Source organism: Chlamydotis macqueenii, chromosome 2 (genome assembly GCF_036417535.1).
Source record: "Chlamydotis macqueenii isolate bChlMac1 chromosome 2, bChlMac1.mat, whole genome shotgun sequence".
In the NCBI taxonomy this organism is placed as follows: Eukaryota; Metazoa; Chordata; class Aves; order Otidiformes; family Otididae; genus Chlamydotis; species Chlamydotis macqueenii.
The window spans coordinates 59,920,087-59,944,156 of record NC_141557.1 but is presented as its reverse complement, the minus strand read 5'-3'; the positions used below and the strand labels follow the sequence as shown (position 1 = coordinate 59,944,156).

The 24,070-nt window shown below is 42.2% G+C and overlaps 1 protein-coding gene across 2 annotated transcripts; it reads left to right on the top strand.

Annotated features, from left to right (window-relative positions):
- Window positions 1-51: 51 nt before the first annotated feature.
- On the top strand, window positions 52-15,142 carry PDIA4 (protein disulfide isomerase family A member 4). Of its 2 annotated transcripts, none has more exons than XM_086743063.1 (10): window positions 52-420; window positions 5,979-6,147; window positions 7,924-8,129; window positions 8,795-8,933; window positions 9,424-9,629; window positions 10,396-10,554; window positions 11,671-11,822; window positions 12,214-12,367; window positions 13,596-13,829; window positions 14,386-15,142. In XM_086743063.1, the coding sequence occupies exons 1-10, from the start codon at window positions 318-320 to the stop codon at window positions 14,799-14,801; spliced, it is 1,938 nt and encodes a 645-aa protein (XP_086599189.1). In that variant the 5' UTR covers window positions 52-317; the 3' UTR covers window positions 14,802-15,142. The 2 variants fall into 2 exon arrangements, with proteins under 2 accessions (XP_086599189.1, XP_086599190.1); XM_086743064.1 differs by having other exon boundaries at window positions 54-420; window positions 12,217-12,367.
- Window positions 15,143-24,070: the final 8,928 nt, after the last annotated feature.

The window sequence follows — 24,070 nt, the reverse complement described above, 5'->3', positions numbered from 1 at the left end:
TCAGAGCAGACGTCTAATTTTGCGGACGGAGGCGCACACCCCTTTCTACTTCGGCCGGTCGCGCTCCTCTGCTGCCGGGGTGTGGTGGTTGCTGCAGCTGCTGGGAGGGAGCCGGGAACGCTGTGCTCCAGCCCTTCGGACGCGCGCCCGGGCCTTGCGCGGCGGAGCCGCTTCGGAGGGGTGAGCGAGGCTATTGGCGACCCTGCCGCCCGCGTCGCAGGGCGGCAGCCAATCAGGGTGCGTGGCGTCCGGCGAGGGGCGCGGCGGGCCGGAGCGGAGCCGAGTGGATCGGGCCGGACTGAGCGAGGAGCGGCGGGATGAGGCCGAGTGGACTGTGGGTGCTGGTGCTGCTGCTGGGGCTGGCCCAGATCGCCCTCCTGGCGCGGGAGGCGGCGGCCGAGGAGGAGGAGGGTGGCGGAGGTGAGCTCGAGTCGGGGGGCGGGCTGGTGGCGGTGGCCGTTGGGCGCGTGTGTGTGCCCGCGAGGCGCGGGTGCGCGGCCCCGGCCCTGGGCGCGGCAGGGAGCGCGTGCCCCTGCGAGGCGCCGGGTGGGGACCGGGCCGGGCTGAGCCGGCGGTGGCGGGCGGTGATTCCCCGCCGTGAAGGCACTGGTGTCTCGGGCAGCCCGCTTCTCGCAGCGCTGTTCGTTTCTTCGCGTTGCGTTTCTCTGCTCCTCACCTCTTCTAAAGGTGGGATAAAGATGGAGTTAAAAGCTGATAATTAGCCCTGCTGGCAATTACTGACTTGAACGTTACCAGTAAACTTGCAATTTCGTTATCCGATAGAGCACTCGTTTCCTTACCATTTAATTCAGGGGAGCTGTGTGTTCTGTGTGTTTCAAACTGATTATTTTGGGGGTTTTGTTGGGGGTTTTTTTTGTGGCTTTTTTTGTTTGTTTGTTTGGTTGGGTTTTTTTCCAGAAGGAAGGCCGTGCATTGCTAACTTCTTGGTGTTTCTTCCAGTTGTCTTTGAATTTCACTGATGTATGTCTGTGCCTTTCCAAAATTAGCTGAAACAAAGTTGCTCTGACTTACTAAGTTTAGCGCCTGTACATAGAAGGCAGGTATTTGAAGGTGCTTCTGTTCTCGTTTTAAGCGTCTTTCACGTGAACTTTGAGAAATCCTACATTTTTCATGTTTCCTATGTTAACGCTGCTGTATGTTAAGTATTAGAGAGCATTCGGGGAGACTGGTTTATGGATGACCTGAACTCCTGTCCTGTAAATTCTTGCTTAATGAACAGGCACTGGGACTTGAAGAAATGCATTTATGTCAGGTACCTTATCTGTGTGATGAGCTGTATGATCTATAGGGTAAGGATCAAGAGTTTTTGTTTTTGTTTTTGTTTTTTTAAATAGGATGTAGCATCTGCAGTAAGGAGATACATGTATTTCAGGTTAGAATTTAAAAAACAAAAGCGTGACAGGAAGATTCTGTGTTATGTCTGTTTCTCTGCTTTTAGCTAAAACACTTGGTTGTCATCACTTTGTAGCCTGTGACAAAGTCCAGTACTGATTTTCCCTAGTACGGTCAAATGGTGAAGTAGCACCTGTGATGTTACAGCAAAGCCTGAGTCCTGCAGCTGACAGCAGTAGCTCAGCTTCTTGGGAGCCAGGCTCTCATCAGTGTTTCCCGTGTGTGCTGTTCTTCTCATTATATGTGTTCTTGGGATCAAAGACACGGTGATGAAAGTATTTCCTCCTGTGTCAAGTTGAACAGTAATCCATTGTACAACTTGAATCATTTTCTTGCATCTGTTGTGTATCTCAAAATTGTATATAAGCTATGAACTAGGCTTTACCAAGTCTTTCTTTAAAAATGCTTGTAGTTAGGGATTTCCTTTTTTGCCCTTGAAATGCAGACTTGTATGAAGTCGATCAAATTTACTTTGCAACAAGCAAGTAATCCTATGTAAATTGATTGTTCAGAAGATGACAAATTCAGATGAAAGCAGGATTGTTGCACTGTATTTTGTCAGAAATTAAGTTTGACTAGGGCAGTGAGGCAGCTGGCATGCTTGCAGCAAGGTTAGCCTAGGTTTAGGCTAACCTTTACACCCTTTGCGTCCTGATGAAGGAAGAGGAGGGATCATGTAGAGGATCTGCTATAGAAAAGATTAAGGAAGACTGCTTTCATAAAAAGACTTTTGAATGCCCTGGCAACAGATTGAGTCTTGACTTCTGTGTTTCTGAAGGTTGAGCTCATCCAATTGAGAAACAGACAGTGCAGCACCCTCCTCAAAAGGAAACTTTCAGGCAGAATCCAGAAGTCATTGGTATCTGGATGCAGCTTTTTCATGTGAGATTCATGCTACTTAAGAAAAAGTTACTAGGCCAGATTCCCAATAAATGCTGAAAGTTCAGTGAAGTTACTGTTAGAATTTATTTTGGTTAGGGTAGCTGTCATCCTGAAGAAGGCCTGCCAGCCGGCATCATGTACCTGAAGTCTTAAAATGTCATCTTTATAATGTTTCTTGATTTGTGTAATGTGTTGAAATTTGTGGAAATGCTTTGTTGGAGTAAAAGGGAGTGGCCTGTGTTTTACCAGAGGGCAGGTTTTGGCCACAGGTGTCACTTGTTGGTTTGTCCACTTGCGTTGCAAGTAGCTTTAAGAAACAAAGACACTTCAGTTTGGGGGCAGCTGTTTTCTTTTTGTAAACTGTCTTATGCAAATATTTATTAGCTACTTCTGCCATCTCAAGTGTCACAGACTCATTCTGTATTTGTTTTCTCCAAATTGTAAATCATTATTGCAGGGGAAGGTTTTTTGCTTGTGATAAAAAAAGTCCGGCTTACTTCTCCCATACTTGGTCAGATCCTTGAAGCAGGTCTCACTCGCAACACTAAAGAGGATGTTGGAGGTAGCTATGACAACCCTAGGTATCAGTATCTGTATGGAGACCACAGAGAGTGATTTTACCATCTTGAGGGCAAACCTTTGTGTGGTGAGTTCCCCCCCCAGAAATGCATGCCCTCTGTAAGTCGGTTGGGAAAAGCTGGAGTCCTACTGTTAGGTGCTACTGTCCTGCCTCCATCTCCGAGGAGGAGGAGGACGTGGGTGTATATAAAGTCCATGAAAATGTATCACTGTCAAGGAAGATTTGTGTTGGCAGGCTATAAAGACACTTGCAGTGAAAGATACGGAATACTTTCAGTAATGGATGTTAGATCTAGTGTCTTAACATTTTCCACTTGTGCAAGATGTTTTTGTAGGTGCTGATACTTTGTTCTCAGCTTTCTAAACAATGAGCTTGTGCCACAGTAGCTACAGTGGCCTTTCTCTCTTTTTTTTTTTTTTTTTTTTTTTTTTTTTTTTTTTTTTTTGGGAGACAGATAGTTAGCATAGTAAGCAGGAACGAGAGTCACAGCCTGGTGGTTAATTTGAGATGCATGAGCCAAGTTGGCCAGCTAATTTTGCTCAAATTCTTTTGTGTCAGGAAAAAAACAAGTCTAAAGTGAATTGCTTGGAAGAGTAACGGGCATTGTGCAACTCGCTGGGAATTCAGGCACAGACCAGCCATGAACACCCTACAGTGAAACATAGCCCTCTAAACTGCTGGGTACTCATGTAAGCAGAAGATTTGACTGCGGAAACGCCCTGAAAACTAGCTTTTTCACCATGTCCTGTAGGTACATGACTATCCTTCAGCCCAAGGGTGTTCATATAGTTCAGCAAGTGCTTAGAGGTGGCAACACAGGAGGCATTGTCCACTTGCAAATAGTGCTTTTAGCTGCTTTGTAGGTCAGATGAAACAGCAGTAGTTGTTAAAGAAGCTTAGTTCAGGTCACTGCTGTTGTGTGATAAATGATCACCTGTGATCTCTCGCCTCATCAGAAGCTTTAATATTTGGGGGGTTGTATAAAGTTGGGTCCTAACTAAAATTAACACACTTTCTCCAGAGGCAAATACTGTTTTCTGAGAGCATATAGGCATATTTTTTAATACCACCTTCTAACAGAAAAATGGCTATTGCAAATTTAAAAAGGGGCCGAATTTTATCCCTGGTTAGCTTGTTCCTGTGGTCTGCCATTGGTCTGAAAATAATGGGGTTTGTTTTTATTGCTTTTTTTCATACCTGGATACTACATATTTATCTTTCTTAACTTCCAAATGAAATGGGAGTATTTTCAGAGTTCTTGTCCTGAATAAGTAGCTTACATGTACATTATTTGCTGTCCTACTGCAGTAGCTCCTATCAGCTTAGTCAAAAGCCAATTAAAGTAGAGAATAGTTTTAAGTAAGAAACCTTAATCCTTTTCTTTTTTTCTTTTTTTTTTTCTTTTTTTTTTTTAAATAATTCTGGGGCTGCAGTGGTTGAAAAGTGGTTGAAATAACTGAAAACTGAAATGTAACTGAAATTCCTTTAAAGTCATTTAGGAAGGTCTGCTTGCCTTAAATTATAAGGTGTTTTAAAAAAAAAAGGTTTAAAGGAGTGTGTGAAAGATCAAATATTAAAGAAACCGTCTCAAATTCCAAGCCAACTAAGACTGAACCAGTGGAAATATCCTGGCTTCAGATTTCATGTGCTAACTTTGCTTTGGTAATCTAGCAAATCTGCTTTCTCCTTGAAAGGCACATTCTGGACCAGCAGTTCTGGTCTCATTAAATTCAAAGGCCTCCCCAAAAGTTCTTTCAAAGAAGTTTTTACTCCATTTGCTTTAGAAGAGTACCTTGCATCTGCCAAGTGCGTAGAGGTGGGTTTTCACAGGACTCCTGCGACAATCACTTATTTGATTTTACACTCACTCTGCAGCCTGGTGCTGATCCAGAACAGACTGATGCTCCTATGAGTGGAAATTGCAGACCTGAAACCTCACCGTAACTGAAAGCAGGATATATTGATGTGGCAGGGGTGGAACTGAGCAGTCAGAAACAGAATCATTATTTACAAAGTGCTGCCTCTAAATCACCTTGGTAGTAGGGAAATGATAGCATTTGAGTTTATAGCAAGCCTTTCTGTTTATTCAACAGAATAAATCGCCTTCAAACAGGCAGAGCGTAGCAGCTGTGGTGTTACACATGTAGTGCATAAGGGTACAACGAAAACACTGGGGTCAGAAAACATGCTTTTTTGGTACAATACCTAATTTTTCCAGCTACAAGTTGCTGTGCTTGAAGGATGACTGTTTTGCTGCATGATGGAGGACTTCTATTTGAATTCAGGTATCATCTGCATGCCCTTCTTGCTCAACAAAACATGTCTAGTGCCTCACTTCCTACATTTCAGCAAGATACGCAACAGACCTTGGTAGCAATTGTCACATGGGTCTGTATGCATTAATTCTTGTTCTGTCTGTTTTCTTAGTTTGCCCTGAAGAGCAAAATACATGTTGACACTTTACTGAAATATTGGTATTGTTAGCTGGCGTAGCGTGGACAGAAATGAAATGATCAGAGGGCTGGAGCACCTCTCCTATGAGGTCAGGTTGAGACAGTTAGAGCTGTTCAGCCTGGAGAAGAGAAGGCTCCGGGAAGACCTTATCGCAGCCTTCTGGTGTCTAAAAGGAGCTTATAAGAAAGCTGGGAAGAAACTCTTTAGCATGGCCTATTGTGATAGGACTAGGGATTATGGTTTTAAAATAGAGGAAGGCAGATTCAGACTGGATATAAGGAAAATTTTTTTTTATGGTGAGGGTGGTGAAACACTGGAACAGGTTGCCCAGAGAGGTGGCAGATGCCCTGGAAACATGCAAGGCCAGGTTGGATGGGGTTCTGAGCAACCTGATCTAGTTGGAGATGTCCAACTAGTCGCAGAGCCCCGAACTATTCTATGATTATATGAAATGGGACTAATCAAACATCAGAGTCCCAAGCTCTTTGCAAAGTGATACTCCGCATTGTATGTGGAATAGGAACTAACCTGTGTTGAAACTTTTTTTTTTTCTAACCACAGGATATACTTAATAAATCTTAACCTGATAGTGTAATTTTCATGTTAAACTTGACACAATCTAATCTGTATTGCGTTTTTACTTTTCCAGAATCTGTTACAAAAGAAGATGAGGATGATGGTGGTGATGAAGATGATGATGATGAAGATGATGATTCTGAAGTTAAGGAAGAAAATGGTGTATTAATCTTGAATGATGCAAACTTTGATGCCTTCACTGCAGACAAGGACACTGTACTATTGGAGTTCTATGCACCATGGTGAGTTACAGCCTGTGGTACCTCCTTAGGTGCAAGATAGGGTGGCTGTCTGACAGGGGCTTCTCTGACAGGACACAGTCTTAAAAAGTGAACTTGGGTTGCAATTTTAAAGATTATGTAGGAGTAGCTTGCCTGCAGGAAAAGCACTAGACTGTGCCATAGTCCAGGACAGGAGATCATTCTAGTGGTGTGGATGTACGCTTTTTCCTGCCCCACTGCCATGTGACAGACAATAGCCTGCTCATTCTCCACAGATGTGGGTCATTCTGAGGGATCCTATGCCAAGGGAAGCACAGCCCTGGTTCCATCCTTGCTCTGTGCCTGTCAGGGAACAGAGACAATCCCAGTCAGCCCCAGAAAAGTAATGCAGTGTGGTCTTGCAGCCTGCTATCATGTCCTTGTGCTGGCCCACTGAGAACTTGTGCACTTTTGCGCATCTAGATGGAGAAACGGGGAAGACTTCCGTAGAAGGACAGTTGCTAGAAAGTTTTCCATCTCAAGTTTGAATCTCTGCCCTTGCCAGAAGGATGCAGTATGAGTAAGGACATAACTGGTTTATATTATCAATTTAAACAGTACATTATATGTCTCCCTAATGATGATAATTCTGCTGGCATACCAGGGTACACAAAATAACATCAGTATGCTCAAGGGAACTGCAATGGATTTACCTGCGTACAACTGAGATAAAGAATTTAGGCCAGAATGTATCGTGTCTTGCACTTTTTTGGACAAAAATGATAGAGATGCTTAGTGGGGGAAAAACAAGAGTAGAATATGTTTGCAGTCAAGTTGCTGAGTTAGTGTTGCAGCCAGAACCTCTTTTCCTTTGTGGCTTAGTGATACGAAGATAACTTACTCATTTGTCCTTTTCTAATTTTTGAATATAGGGGAGAACATGATCTTGCTGGAGGTGAAGTTGCATTTTAAGTTATGCCACTCTTGTTACAGTGAATCCCATCCCTGCTTGGCTGTAGGTACTAATTCTGCAGCTGTAGTTTGCCTGCATGAAAACTTAACATAAAGCTCAATTTATCTGAACAGAAAGATGCATGGTCATCATGGACTAAACACCTCCTCTTCTTTTTTTCTGCTCCCCCTCCTACTAGTTGAGAGGCTAAGGAGTGCAAGCTATCTGCTACGCATTACTTTCCCTGTTTTTTTCTTCTTTTTCCTGGTTTTGTCTTCAGCTCGTCAAGCTATATTCAGCCTTTTTTTATGCTAGTGTATCTGTTGTGCCAGCTTTTGCAGCAGGAGCCTCTGTTCTTCCCAAAGCGTTCTGGTGTGGCCAGAAAGAGAGCAAGTGCTGTTATACTGTAGTGGGTGTGAGATTTCACTAGGCCACCTTCACTACTGGCTCATTTTTCCCTTTAGTTCAATTTAGAGTGCTGAGTAGAGAAGGTGAATCTAGATTAGGGAAAGGCTGAAGTCTGAATGAGACCGTATTTGGGGGCCCAGAAAGGAAGGAGAAACATGGTGCAAGGCTTGCAGTTTTGTTTTAAGAGGAACTGTTACATTTTTTTACAACAGCTTTATAAAGCACGTATGGAAATGTGTTGCCTTTTAAATGAAAAAAAAAAAGTTGAGATTTGAACAAACAGCACATTAGCTACAGTTACTCTCTACCTCTCCATGATCTGAAAACACAGCAAGACAAACATTCTTATGTTGATGTTGTAAACATCTGTCAGAAAGCATCCTGGAAATGCACAATAGCAAAATACCTCTGTGAGCTTGTCATACATTTATGTATCTACTTGTGTCTTCCTCTGATAGGTGCGGACATTGCAAGCAGTTTGCTCCTGAATATGAAAAGATAGCCAAAACTCTGAAGGAAAATGACCCTCCTATTCCCGTTGCCAAAGTAGATGCTACTGCAGCCACTTCACTAGCAAGTCGTTTTGATGTCAGTGGCTACCCAACCATCAAAATCCTGAAAAAAGGCCAACCTGTTGACTATGACGGTTCTCGGACAGAAGATGGTAAACACTAATCCTTTGCAATTCTCTGTAAGAAAGCAAAGTAGTATATGGTTGTGCTTCTTAATGTGACTGTTCTGAAGGACTGTGATTTCAAGTGACTTTATCTTAGGCAGAATAATATTATGAAGGCTGAAATGTTACCTGTCTTCTCAATTGGCTGTGTGCTAGAGGACAACTTGCAGTTAGTGGGTAGTGCTCTTACTGATGGAAGGTTTCTAGATATGGTTTGATTAGAAGAGGAGATAGTCTCTTGCTTGCCAAAGGATTGGCTAATAAGAAATATCTGGTCTATGTATTGACTGTATATAAACCCACTTGTTTCTTGCTTAATGGATGTGCCCAACTTCAGTCAGAGAGCAGAAAAACTACTTTTTTTCTCTGTTTTGAGATGGAATTCACATGCTGTGGTGCTGCGAAGTACAGATCTGTGTTCTGCACAAGATTCTGTATGGGGTGAAGAGAAGACCTTGGCAATAGCAACACTGAAGTAAAGTATAAAGGAGCTTGAGTAAGAAAGTGTTCTCATCTAAGCTTGGCATGTAGGCTTCAGGCCAAGACTGTGCTTGCCACTCTGATCTTAAATTCTTGATACCAACTCATGCATTTGATATGCTACTAGTATGATAATGCAAACTTGCTAACTGGGCTATTGAACTGTATTTCAGCAATTGTGGCCAAAGTCAAGGAGGTTTCTGACCCTAATTGGACCCCTCCACCAGAAGCTACCCTGATATTGACCCAGGGTAATTTTGATGACATCGTGAACGGTGCTGACATAATCCTGGTGGAATTCTATGCTCCATGGTAAGCAAGAAGGCAGGCACCTGTACTTTCCTAGCACAGCTGGCCTGAACACACTTGGTGAACCTGTTTTCTGTTATGCCTTTTTAAGAGTCTTGCCTTGTGCAGGTGTGTGTAGCTCTGTTATACTGTTCTGACCTGGACCTAGGATCACATTACAAATCACTTGAAAACTAAACTGAATCTTTTGCTCAGCAAGGGGTGGTCTCCTTAATTACAGATCTGGGAACACATTGAGAGATAATTAAAATCAAAGGGAGTTGGTCCTTAGTTTAAAAATTACCTTTAAAAATGATACTGCCTTTAGTAATGTGGGGCCAGACATAGAGGTTAGCTTCAGGTTGGAGAGACAAGTCTTCCTAGGCTGAAGTTTTCCTCTGTAGATTGAATAACCCCATTTCTACTTTCTCCGTTGTGGAAGACGTAACTCTTCAAATTCAGAGGTAGCAGGACTTATGGCTTCTAAAAACTGCCTTCCTCTCTCCTTTCTTAGGTGTGGACACTGCAAAAGGCTTGCTCCAGAATATGAGAAGGCTGCCCAGGAGCTTAGCAAGCACACGCCTCCTATTCCCCTCGCTAAAGTTGATGCCATTGCTGAAACTGAGCTTGCAAAGAAATTTGATGTTACTGGCTACCCAACTCTGAAAATCTTCCGCAAGGGCAAGCCTTATGACTACAATGGTCCACGGGAAAAATACGGTACTGGAACTTCTGACATTTCTTATTTTCTGAGGGCTTGTCTACAGATGTTTTGAATTTTTTTATGTATCTATAATTTATATATATATTTATATTAAATATAAATTAAATATTTATATATAAATATATTTTTATTTATATCTATATTTATATATAAACTACATGTTAACATGATAGCAATGCTAGTTGGGGAAACCTGAATAAGTGTGGTCTCATACCTACATAGGCCAGCAGCATAAATTTGTCTCTAATCCTTATAACATCTTATGGTGCTACTAGAAGCTCCTTTTCATATAAAGTAAGTGAAATACACATGGTGAAGCAGTAGCAGTATGAGTAAATGGGCAGCCTTTAATTGCACTGGAATGGGCCATAAGGGCTAGCAAAGTATTAAGTATTAGGTTTTAGTAAGAGGGAAGACTTAAGAGTATCCAAGTAGAACTTTGTCTCGTAGCAGGATGAGGAGACTGTGAAGGGTCTAGATTTTAAGAAAGGAGGATTACTTGAGGGATCAGCTGATATCCATGGAGCTCCTGCTTGGTCACCTCTTCTGAAACCAGTCTGAAAAAGTATATCCAGAACTGCCACTTCAAATACTTGGACTGAGTTCTTGCTAATCTGGTCTTTTACTTATTTGTGGGAGGGCTGCCCAGAGAAAAATGCCCATGGGAAACGTGGTGTTACACAACGTCACAGAGGGAATGCCTGAACCTTTCAATTCAATAAGTGTTCTAAGCCACTGTTTGGGGATGGGTTTGTCTCACAGGTATTATTGACTACATGACTGAACAGGCTGGTCCTCCATCTAAACAGATTCAGGCTACCAAGCAGGTACAGGAAATTTTGCGGGATGGAGATGATGTCATCATCATTGGTGTCTTTAGCGGAGAGAATGACAAAGCATATCAGCTCTATCAGGAAGCAGGTAAAGAATGTTTTAAAATATTAATGTATGTGTTGTTGAGATTCTGTCCAGGACTTCCGGCATGGAGAGATCCTTTATTTCTGCTCTTAGTTCAGTGAGGAAGATTGGAGAGGGGTAAGAGGAAGAAGATTGAAGGGTGATCTGCTTGTACTCCAGGGAAAAAGCTCACAGCAGATTTTGAGGCTATAATTAAAGTATCAACCAGTCACAGGAGATACCTCCTCTTGGTACTGTGTCCCTAAAAACACGCAAACTAGAAAGAAGCAACTTCTTGGCTTAAAGCCTTGCTAGCTTTACCATCTGCTATTGCTTGTTTCATATCTGACGGTTCCAGAGTCTGGGCTCTGCCAGACTTGTTTGAGGTGGGGCACCTGGAGAAAGGATCATCGTCCACCTCTAAATTAGTTTAGCTAGACCATTCCTGGCAATGTTTATTCTTAAAACCCCCATTGATATGACGTATTGTTGGTCCTGTTAACAATATTTCCTACGACACAGAAGAGGCTAAGCACTTAAGTGCTCAGTTACTTTAATCAATCCCTGTGTCGTGTGTGATCAAACTACTTGCAGCCATTCTTGACTTTTGCTAGAGCTCTGAGAGCAGTATGAGCAATTCTTCTCTTCTGGCTATGCCTGCTTCTGGGGCTGCTGTCATTTATAGTTGGATTAGGAGCTGACTTGGTTTTTTTCAGTATGGCAAGATATAGAATTGTTTCCTAGGCTGCTCAAAAGCAAATGGATTGACTGGGTGACCTTGTGAGTTCCTTTCCAGCTCTACTTTGTTATTTGAGGGGAAGCCAAGAGACAGAAGACTAATAAACAAATAGCTGTTTCACTGTATATGTTTTGGAAGCTGTTAAGGGTTCATGAATATGTAGAATTACTCGTCAAGTAGATGGGTTGTTGAACAACCTTCAAATAGTGCTACTTGAATTGTATGCATTTTCACATGCCTCTCACCCCTAGATGAGAGCTGTTCTCCAAGACTCTGGGTTGTTCCATGTCCCAGTGAAAATGGGAAGAGAATTTGCTTGCAGTACAGTCTCAAGGTTTCAGTCAGAAGCTCTCAGTTCACTTCATGATGACCTTTGTTTCTTCCTAACCTTTATTTTTCAGCTAACAGTTTAAGAGAAGATTACAAGTTCTACCACACCTTCAGCAATGAGATTTCAAAACTATTGAAATTATCTCCAGGAAAACTGGTGGTCATGCAGCCAGAAAAATTTCAGTCAAAGCATGAGCCCAAGATGCATGTTTTGGATCTTAAAGTGAGTAGCTCGTCCAAAGCTAGAAAGTTTTGTGTGCTGATCGAAGGTTCTCTTTCTTTGTATGAGCAGTTGGCATCTTCCTGTTGGAAGTACTCCAGTAGATATTTGAGGCAACCTGTTTGTCCCCTGAAATTGTATTGCTTTGTTCAAGAAAGCTTTATAAAATAAACCCAGAGGTTACATATTCAAATAATTTACCACTAAAATATTCAGATTAAGGGTAGAATACTAAATTATCTTTAGTGCTTAAGAATTTGAAGATAAGATGACAGCATTGTTTGTAACATGCCCCTCTTTCTCATTCATGCATACATCAATATTAGTTTCCAGTAGTGTGTAACAGAAATGCCACTTAAATCCATTTGTCTGAACTTTTCCCCATTTTTTTAAGCAGGACTCTACAGATGAGATTAAAGAGCATGTGCTAAAACATGCTTTGCCTCTAGTTGGTCATCGCAAGCCTTCCAATGATGCTAAAAGATATGCTAAGCGTCCTTTAGTGGTTGTCTATTATTCTGTGGACTTCAGTTTTGACTACCGTGTTGGTAAGTTAGTGTCGTAGTTCAGCCCTGATCAGGACTAGACTACGCAGTCTCTCTCTCACTCCCCCCCACCTTCCGAGAGAACAGGGAGAGAAAATATAAGGAAAAACGGCTCGAGGTTTGAGATAAGGATAGGGAGTAATCCTTAAAGTTACTGTCACGGGCAAAACAGACTTGACTTGGGGAAAACTATTCATTTATTACCACAAACAGCAGGATAATGAGACAGAGAACAAGATAACCTCCCTCCACCCCTCCCTCTTCCCAAGCTTAACATTATCTCTACTACCATCCCCTCCCCAGCGGCACAGGGGGGAAGAGGGAATGGGGGTTGCAGACAGTTCATCATACGTTGTTTCACACCGCTGCTTCATGGTCGGGGGAAGAACTCCTCACATTCCCCCCCTGCTCCAGCGTGGGGTCCCTCCCATGGGCCACAGTCCTTTGTGGAACTGCTCTGGCTTGGGTCATCTCTTTCACGGAGTTCAGTCCCTCTAGAACAGCTGTCCCAGCGGGCCCTCCATGGGCCACAGCTGCCTTCAGGCATCCACCTCCAACGGTACGGGGTCCTTCACGGGCTCCAAGTCGATCTCTGCTCCTCCGTGGACCTCCATGGGCTGCAGGGGGACAACCTGCTCCACCATGGTCATCACCACAGGCTGCAGGGGAATCTTGGCCAGGAGCCGCATTACTCCTCCCCCTCCTTCTGAACTGACCTTGGCGTCTGCAGCTGTTCCTCACAACAGGCTGGCAGATGTCTCTCAGGATCCTTTTTTTACATCTTATTCACTTCTCATCTCCTTTCCACTTCTTGCAGACGGGCTGGACCGAATCGGGCCCAGTCGGCTGCCTGGCGAGAGGCAAGAGGGTGAGGCCTGCAAGGCCCATGAGGCCTACGCCTCCCCCATCTTCTCTTCTCTCTCTTTTTTTTTTTTTTTTTTTTTTTTTTCTGTTTTCCCCTTCTTAAATACGTTATCGCAGAGGCTTTATCACGGGACATTCTGCTACCAATCGGCTCGGCCTTGGCCAGCAGCAGGTTCGCCCTAGGCCCGGCCGAGTCCACTGAACAAAGGGGAGCGACTTCTAGCAGTTTCCTTCAGAAGCTACCACCTTAGGGCCCCCCTCAGTAAGAAAACCACGACAGTTAGCCAAGATTACCATTCTTCCACTTTGAGGGGAAGCAACCAGCAGCTAGGAATTACTAATCCTGTTGTGTTCTGGTTTTTTTCAGCTACCCAGTACTGGAGAGGCAAAGTCCTGGAAGTGGCTAAAGACTTCCCTGAATATGTTTTTGCTGTTTCGGATGAGGAAGATTATTCTTCTGAAATAAAAGATTTGGGCCTACTTGAAAGTGGAGAGGATGTCAATGTCGCCATTTTGGATGAAGGTGGCAAGAAATATGCTATGGAGCCAGAAGAGTTTGACTCTGATGTACTCAGGCAATTTGTACTGGCATTCAAAAAAGGTACAGTTTCTAAAATGGGGTTCTCTAAGCCATTTGCTTTGTTTTTACTTATTTTCTACAGGCTATGGCTACAGCAAAGTCATATATGCAACCTTAGTGTTCTGTGGCTTAAAGCTTTTGGATGTTTCTTGCCTTTTTTTTTTTTTTTTTTTTTTAAATCTCAATTCATTAACTTTGCTTGGACTATGCTGTGGCATCTACTATATTCTAACGCTGAGTGTGTTTGGCAAGCCTAAAACGTTCTTGCAACTTTGAAGTGAGAGTTGGTTATTTAGTATAATGAATCACTCTAATACGTTGTGGATGGACAGCTATAAAAAGAGGGAGAAAGATTCTAGAGAATTGTGAAACAAATTGTTGCTTATACGTCAGAAGATTATTTTCCTGAAAAGTCACCAGCAAGTTAGCGTATATTTTATGCAGAGGTAAGTTCATTTACTGATGCAATGCTTTTTCCCTGGTGAAAGGATGTACTTCTGCCCTTTCTTCTTGGGGCAGATAGTAAGACTTGTTCTTACTGTATTCTAACAATAGTGTGTGTTTTGTTTCCTTCTAGGGAAACTGAAGCCTATTGTGAAGTCCCAGCCAGTGCCAAAAAATAACAAAGGGCCTGTGAAAGTAGTAGTGGGTAAAACTTTTGATACCATAGTAATGGATCCAAAGAATGATGTTCTCATAGAGTTCTATGCCCCGTGGTGTGGACACTGCAAGAAACTAGAACCAGTGTATACAGAGCTAGGCAAAAAATACAAGAATGAGAAAAATCTTGTCATAGCCAAGATGGATGCTACTGCCAACGATGTGACAAATGACCACTACAAAGTGGAGGGATTCCCCACTATCTACTTTGCTCCAAGGGACAAGAAGAACAACCCTATAAAACTTGAAGGCGGGGACAGAGATTTAGAGCATTTGAGCAAATTTATAGAGGAGCATGTGACAAAACTCTCCAGAACAAAAGAAGAGCTTTAGATGAGATGAGGGTGGTGAAGAAAAATTGTTTGTACCTTGTAGTTAAAAGCAGATGATTGATAAAACTTCATGAGAGAAGAATTAAGCAGTTTCAGCAAGGAAATTCTTAAGCAGTCAAGGAATTGCGGTATCTTTTTTTTTTTTTTATACGGCAGAAAAGTTTGTTTGTTTTTTCTGGACACTGAACTTCTCTGATATGAATGTCTTGTTATGGTTTTAATCTTTGGAGAAAAATACATACTTTTTTTGTGACTATCTTAAGCTTGATTATTTGACTTCAATGCAGCTGTTTTTTAAGTTAAGAGATACTGCCAAAAAAAGAACTAGATCCCTCTCCCAAACAGATTTCTTTGTCTTATTTCTTGGTATGGTTACTTGAGGGGACCAGTATTTCGAGCCAGTCTCTCTTCTGTTATATTTCTGCATACATATTCATGTGACTGTATCACTATATTAATTGGTGAGAGTAAGAGTGGGAGTTTTCTCATATGTGGACAAATTGAGTCTTGCTGAGATACAACACATTGACTTGCGAACTAAATGTGGTCAACTTGTGCTTTGTGCCCCTCTGTAGAGAGGGTGATGCTAAAATAGCAAGTTTTTCTAATTTACTTCTCTAGTAGTCCATATTGACCCATTTATATCTTAGTCTTTCCAAGTATGTTTTGGAGTAATTGGAGTGTGACAAAGAGCATCTAGTGGGTGGTAGTGCTTGGATTCCGGTATCGGATCTATGTGCTGCTATCTCCTTTCCTTTTGTAGAGAGGAAAGCTTGGTAGTGATTTGTCTTTGGGTAAGCAGACTGAGACCTTCTGATGGACTTTATTCCTGTGGCAGTTACTACAGGTACAAAAGATGATTGCATCTATTCTGTGCTCCACTTGGCAGTATGTGTGTTTAAAAGTTAATTTTGATCTTGAATGTCCCAGTTCAGATCCATTCATAAATTTATGGGCAGTGTTGGGGTGGCAGGTTTATATACATTTCAGAAGCACTGTCTGCCTCTTCTCAGAGCTGTCATGCTGCAGTGTGTGTGACTTAAGTGTCACTGAGGTAGTTTTGATACATACTGCATTTTTAACAGGTAGTGCTTCTCTCCTAGCCAGCACTGTTTTCTGTCTTACAAAAAACTGATATCAGTCTTTCTTTTGGGTTTCCTTGTTGCATTAGTTTTCAACTTCTGGGAGGGTGTGCAAATCCAAAACCACCACCCTTTTTTCTTCTGAGGAGATAGTCTTCTGTGTAGCAAGGGTAAACCCATGTCCAGGAGGTGGTGGCTGTTAACAATATAGTCCAAGGACCCAAAACGGCCTGCAAGGGGGTACATAATCCCTACATAACTTCCTATTGCACTTTGCATCCCTCTTGAAGGGATGTGCCTCCTGCTGCCTTAACAGGGGACTGATTGTTAACAACCTACCCAGCAAAGTGACTATCGAATTATTCTTGCAAAGGTGTGTTAGACTGCATGAAGGCTTTCTTTTAATGAACAATTTATCTGAAGCTAGTGAGAAAGCTCATCAGTAGATCATGAATGAAGGGGACGGTATTAAATCTCCATGGAGTGCTGGGATGGGTTGAATGCTGTTCAGTTCCTGTTGTTTATCAGCAAAAGCTGATAAGTACTAAGCAACTACTCAGGGTCAGGTCTTAATTGCTGCTTTCTGTTAAAGCACTATAATCACTCACTTCTAGCCCTGGCATTGTCAGTCTTTTTCATGTTAGATTACTTTTTCTCTGCTGTTCTTAAAGGTACAGATATGTGTTAAGCTTAGGCAATATTTCACCTACAAGACTCATACCAAGTGCATTATCTTCCATCACTTGCTGCTTCTGTTTGCAGCTTTTCTCTAGAGCCTTCAGAGGCCGTGATCTGTGGTAAATGTCTGTGCATAGGCAACAAGACCGAGATCAGATTTAGCTGAGCACCACCTTACAGTAGAGGTGACTTTTTTCAGCTTTAGCAAGTATACATAAGCCAAGTAGCAAGCTCTGTCCTGTCTGCAAGTTGAGATCAACTCAGTTCTTCAAAAATGTAGGCACAAACTTTTAAAATTGAGTTCTTAAACATAGTTCAACTTCTATCCCTAAGTATTGCTTAATACTGCAGGCAACTAAATTGTTCCTGCTTATTAGTTAGTTGCAGACTTGTAGGGATTTATTCCAAAACATGTCATCTAACCAACATGAGGACACAGATAAGCACAGAACATGTAGAAGGGAGGGTGAAAAGTCCCTTATTGGTGGTGGAGACTACAGTCAGGGCTCCATCTTTCTCAGGACAATAAGTGTCGAAGTTGAGCATAAGAGTTTCTCACCTCTCTTCTTGCAGGTGCTAACTTACTAACATTATCATTGCCAATACTGTACTATTTCTGTAGACTTCTTACTCCCAGCAGCAGCTGACACCACTTTGGGTTGAAAACAACCTCTTCAGCCTGCTGGAAGCCCTCATGGCATAAAAGGCACAAGGCCCAGGAGAGTGTCCAAGGTGTACTTGCATGGTACTCTTACTGTCTTCCTCTTCCTTGCCTTGCCTCCACCAGGTGGAGGCAGCCTGGTACACATTACTTTAGGGCTGTGCTCAAAGACCTGAATTTTGTTCTAGAGCAGCAGTGCTTAAGTCTGAGCTGAATAAGGAAGAAAAATTCACTAGTATTGCTAACTTAGTTTCTTGACAGTGAGCTGCAAGAGCAGGCAGCATTACCCCAAGTAGGTTATGGGTTTTGGGTTATAAGTAGTACAGGAAACGAGGATTTGATCCATCCTTACATTAGTGTCATCTTGCCTGCATTTCCTGCAAGTCCTTGGCTGTGCCACACACCTTGACATCTGTACCCCATAACTGATGTATATTGCTGGGTAGTGATCAAGATAGAAGATGCTTTCGCCTCTCAACTTGGGGCGAAGTCATACTGGAAAGCAAACTGCTTTCCTTAGCTCCAGTATCCTTATTCCCTGCTGTGTTCACTATCAACATCACATCAACTTTCTGTGAGACTTACTGGGATGGTTACTTTATTAGGTCTGTTATCTCTCTGTAGAGATAAAGCTCTATACTTGAAAAGTAATATTAATGTGATTGGTGCCTTCTAAGGGGAAGGAGTCATACCATGTTTTGGAATTTAAATGTGTTATGCATGTCTGCCTTTCCCTTCCTGGTGCATTAGGATGCTTTCCTAAGTATTATAAACTCCATTAAAGTATTACTTAAGTACTGCTTATTAGCTTTGATGTTCCCTTCTTACATTTGAAAAAAAAAAAAATGCATGCAGTGCAGAAGAACAAGGAAGCTCCCCTTACTTGCTCTTACAGACAGCTGCATGAGCTTATGGCATCATTTCTGATTATTGTTCCCAGGTGGAAGAAAGCCTGCAGTTTGTGCTTCAGCACAGGACCAATTTGTGTAGTAATAACAGTTCCCAGTTAGGGTCCAAGGAGCCTGGCCTGGTGTAAATATCTTGCACGCATGCATCTTCTATTAAACATTTTTTTTTTTTCTTTTCTGTAAACTGTAGTACATCTTCAAGTAGTCAGACTTGAGACTTGTTCAGGGAAAGGAAGTGGCCCGGAAGGGTCAAAGGCTAAGGCAAGCAGCAACTCCAGCATAGCCAGTGCTCCTTGAGTGAGTTTGTACCATGTCTGTGGGACGTTCAAGGTAACAGTAAATACGGGTCTGGGATCTTGATACTGCATAAAGTGCTAGCTATTTTTGGTACTAAAAGAGATTGTTAACAATAGAGGGACCTGTCTGTTTGTAATCAAGGTTGTCACTCGGTTTCTGCTATAACAATTTTATACTACAAAACTGTTAATTATGGTGATGCTTGGCTGTGGCCCAAGATTTGGCTGGTAGCAAGCAAGCAAGGCACTGCTGAGCTGGAGACTACTCCACAAAGTTTCTGTCCTCCTGTACATGGGGTTATGTGCTGAGGAAACAGGTTTCAGAAAACTAGAACATGAATAAGGTTAAAGACATTTCAGAAAGTAGCATTGACTGTAGTGGTCAGATTTGTGTCCTTACTTTTGTTGTAGGCAAGAGAAGCCACTGCAAACTGTCCATGCTCCAAAAGGCTTTTTGCTCACAGCCTGCATTGGAAGTGGACAAGGATCAGAGGATTGAGTACTGTAGTCCATACAGTCAGTCTGTGAAGTTGGGTAATGAGTACATCAAGCCCTGTACAAACCAGTATGTAATCCACTTAGGGAATATGCTACAGAGCCTTGTATTTGTTAAGCAATTTGGTTTTCGTTTGCTGTGCTTAAGCTGTAAAACTCCCTTTTTCAGTGCAGAATTAAATGCTATAATATCCTACCTCAGTTATCAGGCATTTCTGGGACTTCAACTAGTAGTGATGCACAGCTTGAGGTAAGGAGGGTGTGGCAGGAATCACCACACATCACTGCAGCACATTTGTCAGGGGACGGATCCCAGTCAACTACCGCTCCCCTTTTCCTTCCTGGACCCATGGGACCGTGGTAGGTTGCATGAAGCCATGCAGCCATGGGCTGGAGAAATGTTTTCCTGGCTTATGTGATCTGTCTCAGTATCACTTCTTTGGAGGTTGCTCTGCACTGAAGCTTGGTCCTTTAGACATTGTTGTGTGTGCTTTCAGAGGCCACAGACTGCTGTCATGCTAATGTTAGTGCTGGAGTTCCTGTGCCATGAACAGTTTTGTATGCAGCCACTGTGCTGTTATCTGACACTTTGCAGCATTGCTTTCTGAATCATTCCTGAATGTCAGGACAAGTTCTGTACACACTATGAAATCTAAATTACCATGTCTTTGCAGAGGCTGGGTAAGACTGCTTGGGTCTGGAAGGACATGACCGTTCTTCAGTTTCATTTCTGCCTATAGAGAGGAAGAGCTCTGCTCTGTGAATTACCATGAATCCTTACAGTAGAAAGGTGGAAGTTTCAGAAATGCTGTTTGTTCAAATCCCAAGCTGTATGTGCCTTGATTAACAACGAGATAAAGGAGGTAAAGCTATATTTAATCAAATCATGCAAAGAAAACCCTTTCCACAATCAGTAACTTGATCCTCTGATGGATTTCTGTATGCTGGGTTGTTTCTTCAAAGTGAAAGCTGATGCTTGTCAGCCTGCTTTTGATTAATGCCCTCCTACTTGCTTTGTCTAAGTTACAGTAGCCTTGCTGAAATTCAGTATTTGTCTTACACTAGAGGAGAACTGTACGGTAATACAGCCTGGTAAATTGCTGCTCAGAATGACAGAAGGTGGGCTTAAAAAAAAGCAACTGATAACTCAAATTTCCATTGTCAGAGAAATCAAGGCTAGACAGGACCATTTACTCACCTATTCTAATTGCTTCATGTATCAGGCCACAATTTTTGTTTGCTTTCCATATTCAGCCTAATAATTTGCATTTAACCAATGCATTTGTTTATATTAAAAAAAAAAAAAAAAAAACAACAAAAAAAAACCCCATATGCAACACAACCAAAGCTCCAGAACTAAGTGCTGATGCTACACTGATACTGATTTCTGAATCATAGAATGCATTTAGGAAATGGAACAAGCTTCTTGAAAACGGTATTGCTTTGAGTAAGGAAGGCAGTTCTGCATTTACTTGCCATGTGAAATATTTCATAAGTTACTTCTGATAATGCCTTTAATTGTATTTTAATGTGGGATTTGGCTCTTTTGTGCTTCAAGTTGGTTTTGATCTTTTACAGTCTCAAGATAATCTAACAACTAAAGGATAGTTAAACTCCACTAGGTTGATTAAGCTGTAGCTTTTCCCAAACAGCAAATCTTCACAGAGAGCCTAATGTCAGGTGGGTTGAGCTTTGTTCAAGATCCTTTAAAGGAGCCTCAAGGAGCAGTAATAGAGCACAGATGCTACATCTATAGCATCAGATGCAGATGCAAATAGAGAGGTGTATATTGGTGTACTAACCAGTCCATTAAAAAGTCAGTGGCCTTACTAATCTGCCTGCTTGTTTAAACCAGCCAGTCTTTAAATAGAAAAGTCACATTTTAAATAAAAGTCACAGTGATTTTTGTTTTTCATTTTTTCACTTCCAAGTTGCACCATAAGTATTAATGAGATCCTTGAAGTACACTGTTTTCTATAGCAGCACAGCAGTGGATCTAAGGGGGGCACTTCCTCATACTGGAAGGTGTCCAAAAGTACAGGTAAGGATCAAAAAGTCTTTCTTTGATTACAGTGATGTGACAACAACTTCAGCGGTAGGAGCAATTCAGCGCTTGGTTGGTTGGATTTTTTTCCTAACAATGCAGCCTATTTTGCTGAGAATTGTAGGAATAGTCAACCTTCATCAGACATACAGTACCTAAACACTCCAGTGTGAGGGGGTCCAGTTGAACTGTGGATCTGTAAAGAATAAGTAGCCCTCTTGACTGTAAAACACCACATTTTGAAAGACCAGACCTAGCTTGTTGATGAAAAACATACTGCTTGAAAAGGAAAGAAGAAATTAGGATCATGTGTAGAAATCACTACGCATATGCAACCGTGAATAACAGCCAGCACCAGGCAATACAGCTAATCACCCATACATATATGCCACTAGCAAATACAGATCCATTAACTATGCAAGTTCAAGAAATTCTGGGAAATGTGTCAGCTCAGGCATAGAATAAATAGAACAGCATGAGGATATTCTAGTGGGAAGTGTAGATCTTCCATTGCAGTTGTCGGGGGGAAGGGGGAGCGGGACACACAAAACTGGTTTGGTTTGAAGCCTTCCTTGTTTTCATCTTCTCAGTAGTTGAAATCAGTAACCAATTTAGACAACACATTTTTAATGGTGATAAAAGAATGAATGAGCATTGGCTGACTTGAGAGGTACTCGTCCAACAGGTGCAGAAACTAACAGCAAAATTTAGTTGCTTTGTAGACTTTAATTTCAGAGTCTATCAAACGCATTAAAAAATACACTGCTGGACTATTTGTTTGCCCCCAGAAAGAAGTGGTTACTGTGTAGTTCTCTGCTGTCTATGACATTTCTTTTCTCCTAGGTCAAGTTTTCTTTTTCTCTTTTATTAAATTGAATTCGATCTTAACCTTTCAGAATAAGAAAGGTACATCCAGCAATATGGCAATAAAGTGTTCCTCATCCCAAGTCACAATTTATTAAATCCAGTAAAAGACTGTACCTTAAAAATTAGGTCCATGGTCCCTGCAGTGGAATGTTAAGTCTGAAGTTTGGTATCTGTGATGCACCTGCAGGGGAAAAATCCCCCTGCCTAGGGAGAATTTAGCACTTCAGAGAAGATACAAAGCAGTGTTGGGTAAAGAGCAATCAAGTTTCAGCGAGCAGGTGGTGCTGAGGAAAGGACATGAAAGCCATCTCTTTTGGGTTTAGGCAGATTCATTGAGGTCATGGGAATAGGCTTGCAGTCTGTGATCCTCAGCATAGAACTCCTTCTGGAAAGCAAGTGACTGACATGCTCCATCAAAGAATGTCTAAGCAGGAGCTGTAACCCTTCACCATTTTTATAGCACTTGTCGAAGGTCAAGGAGACATCTTCCTCTTCCCAAAAGTGTTCAGATGTGCATTGCTTGAGACCATGCTCTAGCTCTTTACCCATCAGAGGCAGTTAGGCTGTCCCTTCTCCTGCAACTGTTCAGAGAAATTAAAATTTGTTGGTTTAGAGAAAGAAAACAAAACTTTACTGGATAGCTGATGGAGAAGACCAGCATACTGATCTTGTTCATAAGGCAGGCAGGTCCTTCTCACACAGTTCTTAGATGTGACCTGCATTATGCCGGAACAACACTGTCCAAAAGAGGATGGACAGAGGCAGTGACTCAGTTACTAGACCTGATGCATGGGGCTGCTGCTCCCAGCCCACCCAGTCAAGAGTCCCTATGGCCCAGAGGAACCTGGAGGCTGCTTCTCCTCCTCACTCCTGCAGGTATAGCCAAGCAGGTGGGAGAAAGGGTGGTTTGAGAACTACTTCTCTATGCTGCTTGCTTTGGGGGAAAGACTTCTGAAGGTTAAGAGCTTTAAAGGAACAAGTTGGGATGGATGAGGCAAAGAAGTGTGGAGCTGAGGCCAAGAAAAAAGAAAAGAAAAAATGGATGGAAGATAACAAAAAAAACAGTGTAAAGGGGAACATAAGGAGGGATGGAAAAAAACCAAGCAGTAGGAGACACAAGATCGTGAGAGTGTTGTAATGCAATACTTAATCAGCTGTCACTTGAACTTCCAAAGACAAGACTTTTTTCCCCAAAAGAATGAAATGTCATTTTCAGTTTTGGGGTTTTTTTTCCCCACTGTAAACCTGCATTACTTTATCTGCATTAAAACATAAGTTCACTCTTTATGTAGTGATTTTGAACCCTGTTGGCACATCCTTCTTTTCTCCTTATATGCTGAAACTATTGATATCTTTAATTTCCAGCTGCTGACCCCTGATGATTTGAGATACACCAACAGACTAAATGTACCTTAACAAGTGCTCCAATGTGCTCTGAAACTCCATTTATCTTACCAGGTATACTTTCAAAAGTGAGGTTCTTACACTGCTTCACAAAAATACTAAGCAATACTTCTAATTAGTGCTAACTGAAATGGTATGTGTTTATGAACATGTTTGCATTCATAAAGATGTAGGAATTTGTTTTCAAAAACAAGTTAACAACCACAATATTTGTTTTCCCCATAAATCCTTTGTTTTTTTCTGAGGAAGAACAGACAAATCTCTTCCCAGTGTAAGAATAAATTGTTACATCTCTAGTCCTCTCTGCCATGCAAGCATCCTCCAAACCACTGTTACCTTAGAAATGCCCTGAATTCTTCAGTCTTTGGCTCTCCCAAGGTGCCTATGTTCCCTAAGCCCAGATTTTGGATCATGCATCAGCCCTCCCTTCCCACAAAAACTCAGTTTCTCCTAGCACATTCAAAGCTGATATGCTCTTGGGTTTCCCCTGGAGCTCTGAAACCCCACAATTTCTCACTCATTAAACCCTTTATTTGCCCTAGAGCCATATTTAGCATCAACACTGCGCTGTTGATTTGCTTCTCACTTGTTTACCCATTTGCAGCCCTGGGAAAAGGGGTGCAAAGGCCACCAAGGCATTTTGGCTCACCCAGGTAAGGGCAGAGCGGCAGCTGCAAGAAGAATGTGGGCTCTTTATGTCCGCGCTCCTCTCTTTCCTCTCTGCCACCCTGGTACCGAGAGAGGCAGGAGCGACGCAGGCCGCTGTGATTTGCACTCAGCTGTCCCAGCGTGTTTAGGAGCCATAAGGTGCAGTTACAATTTACAGAGCAAGTTC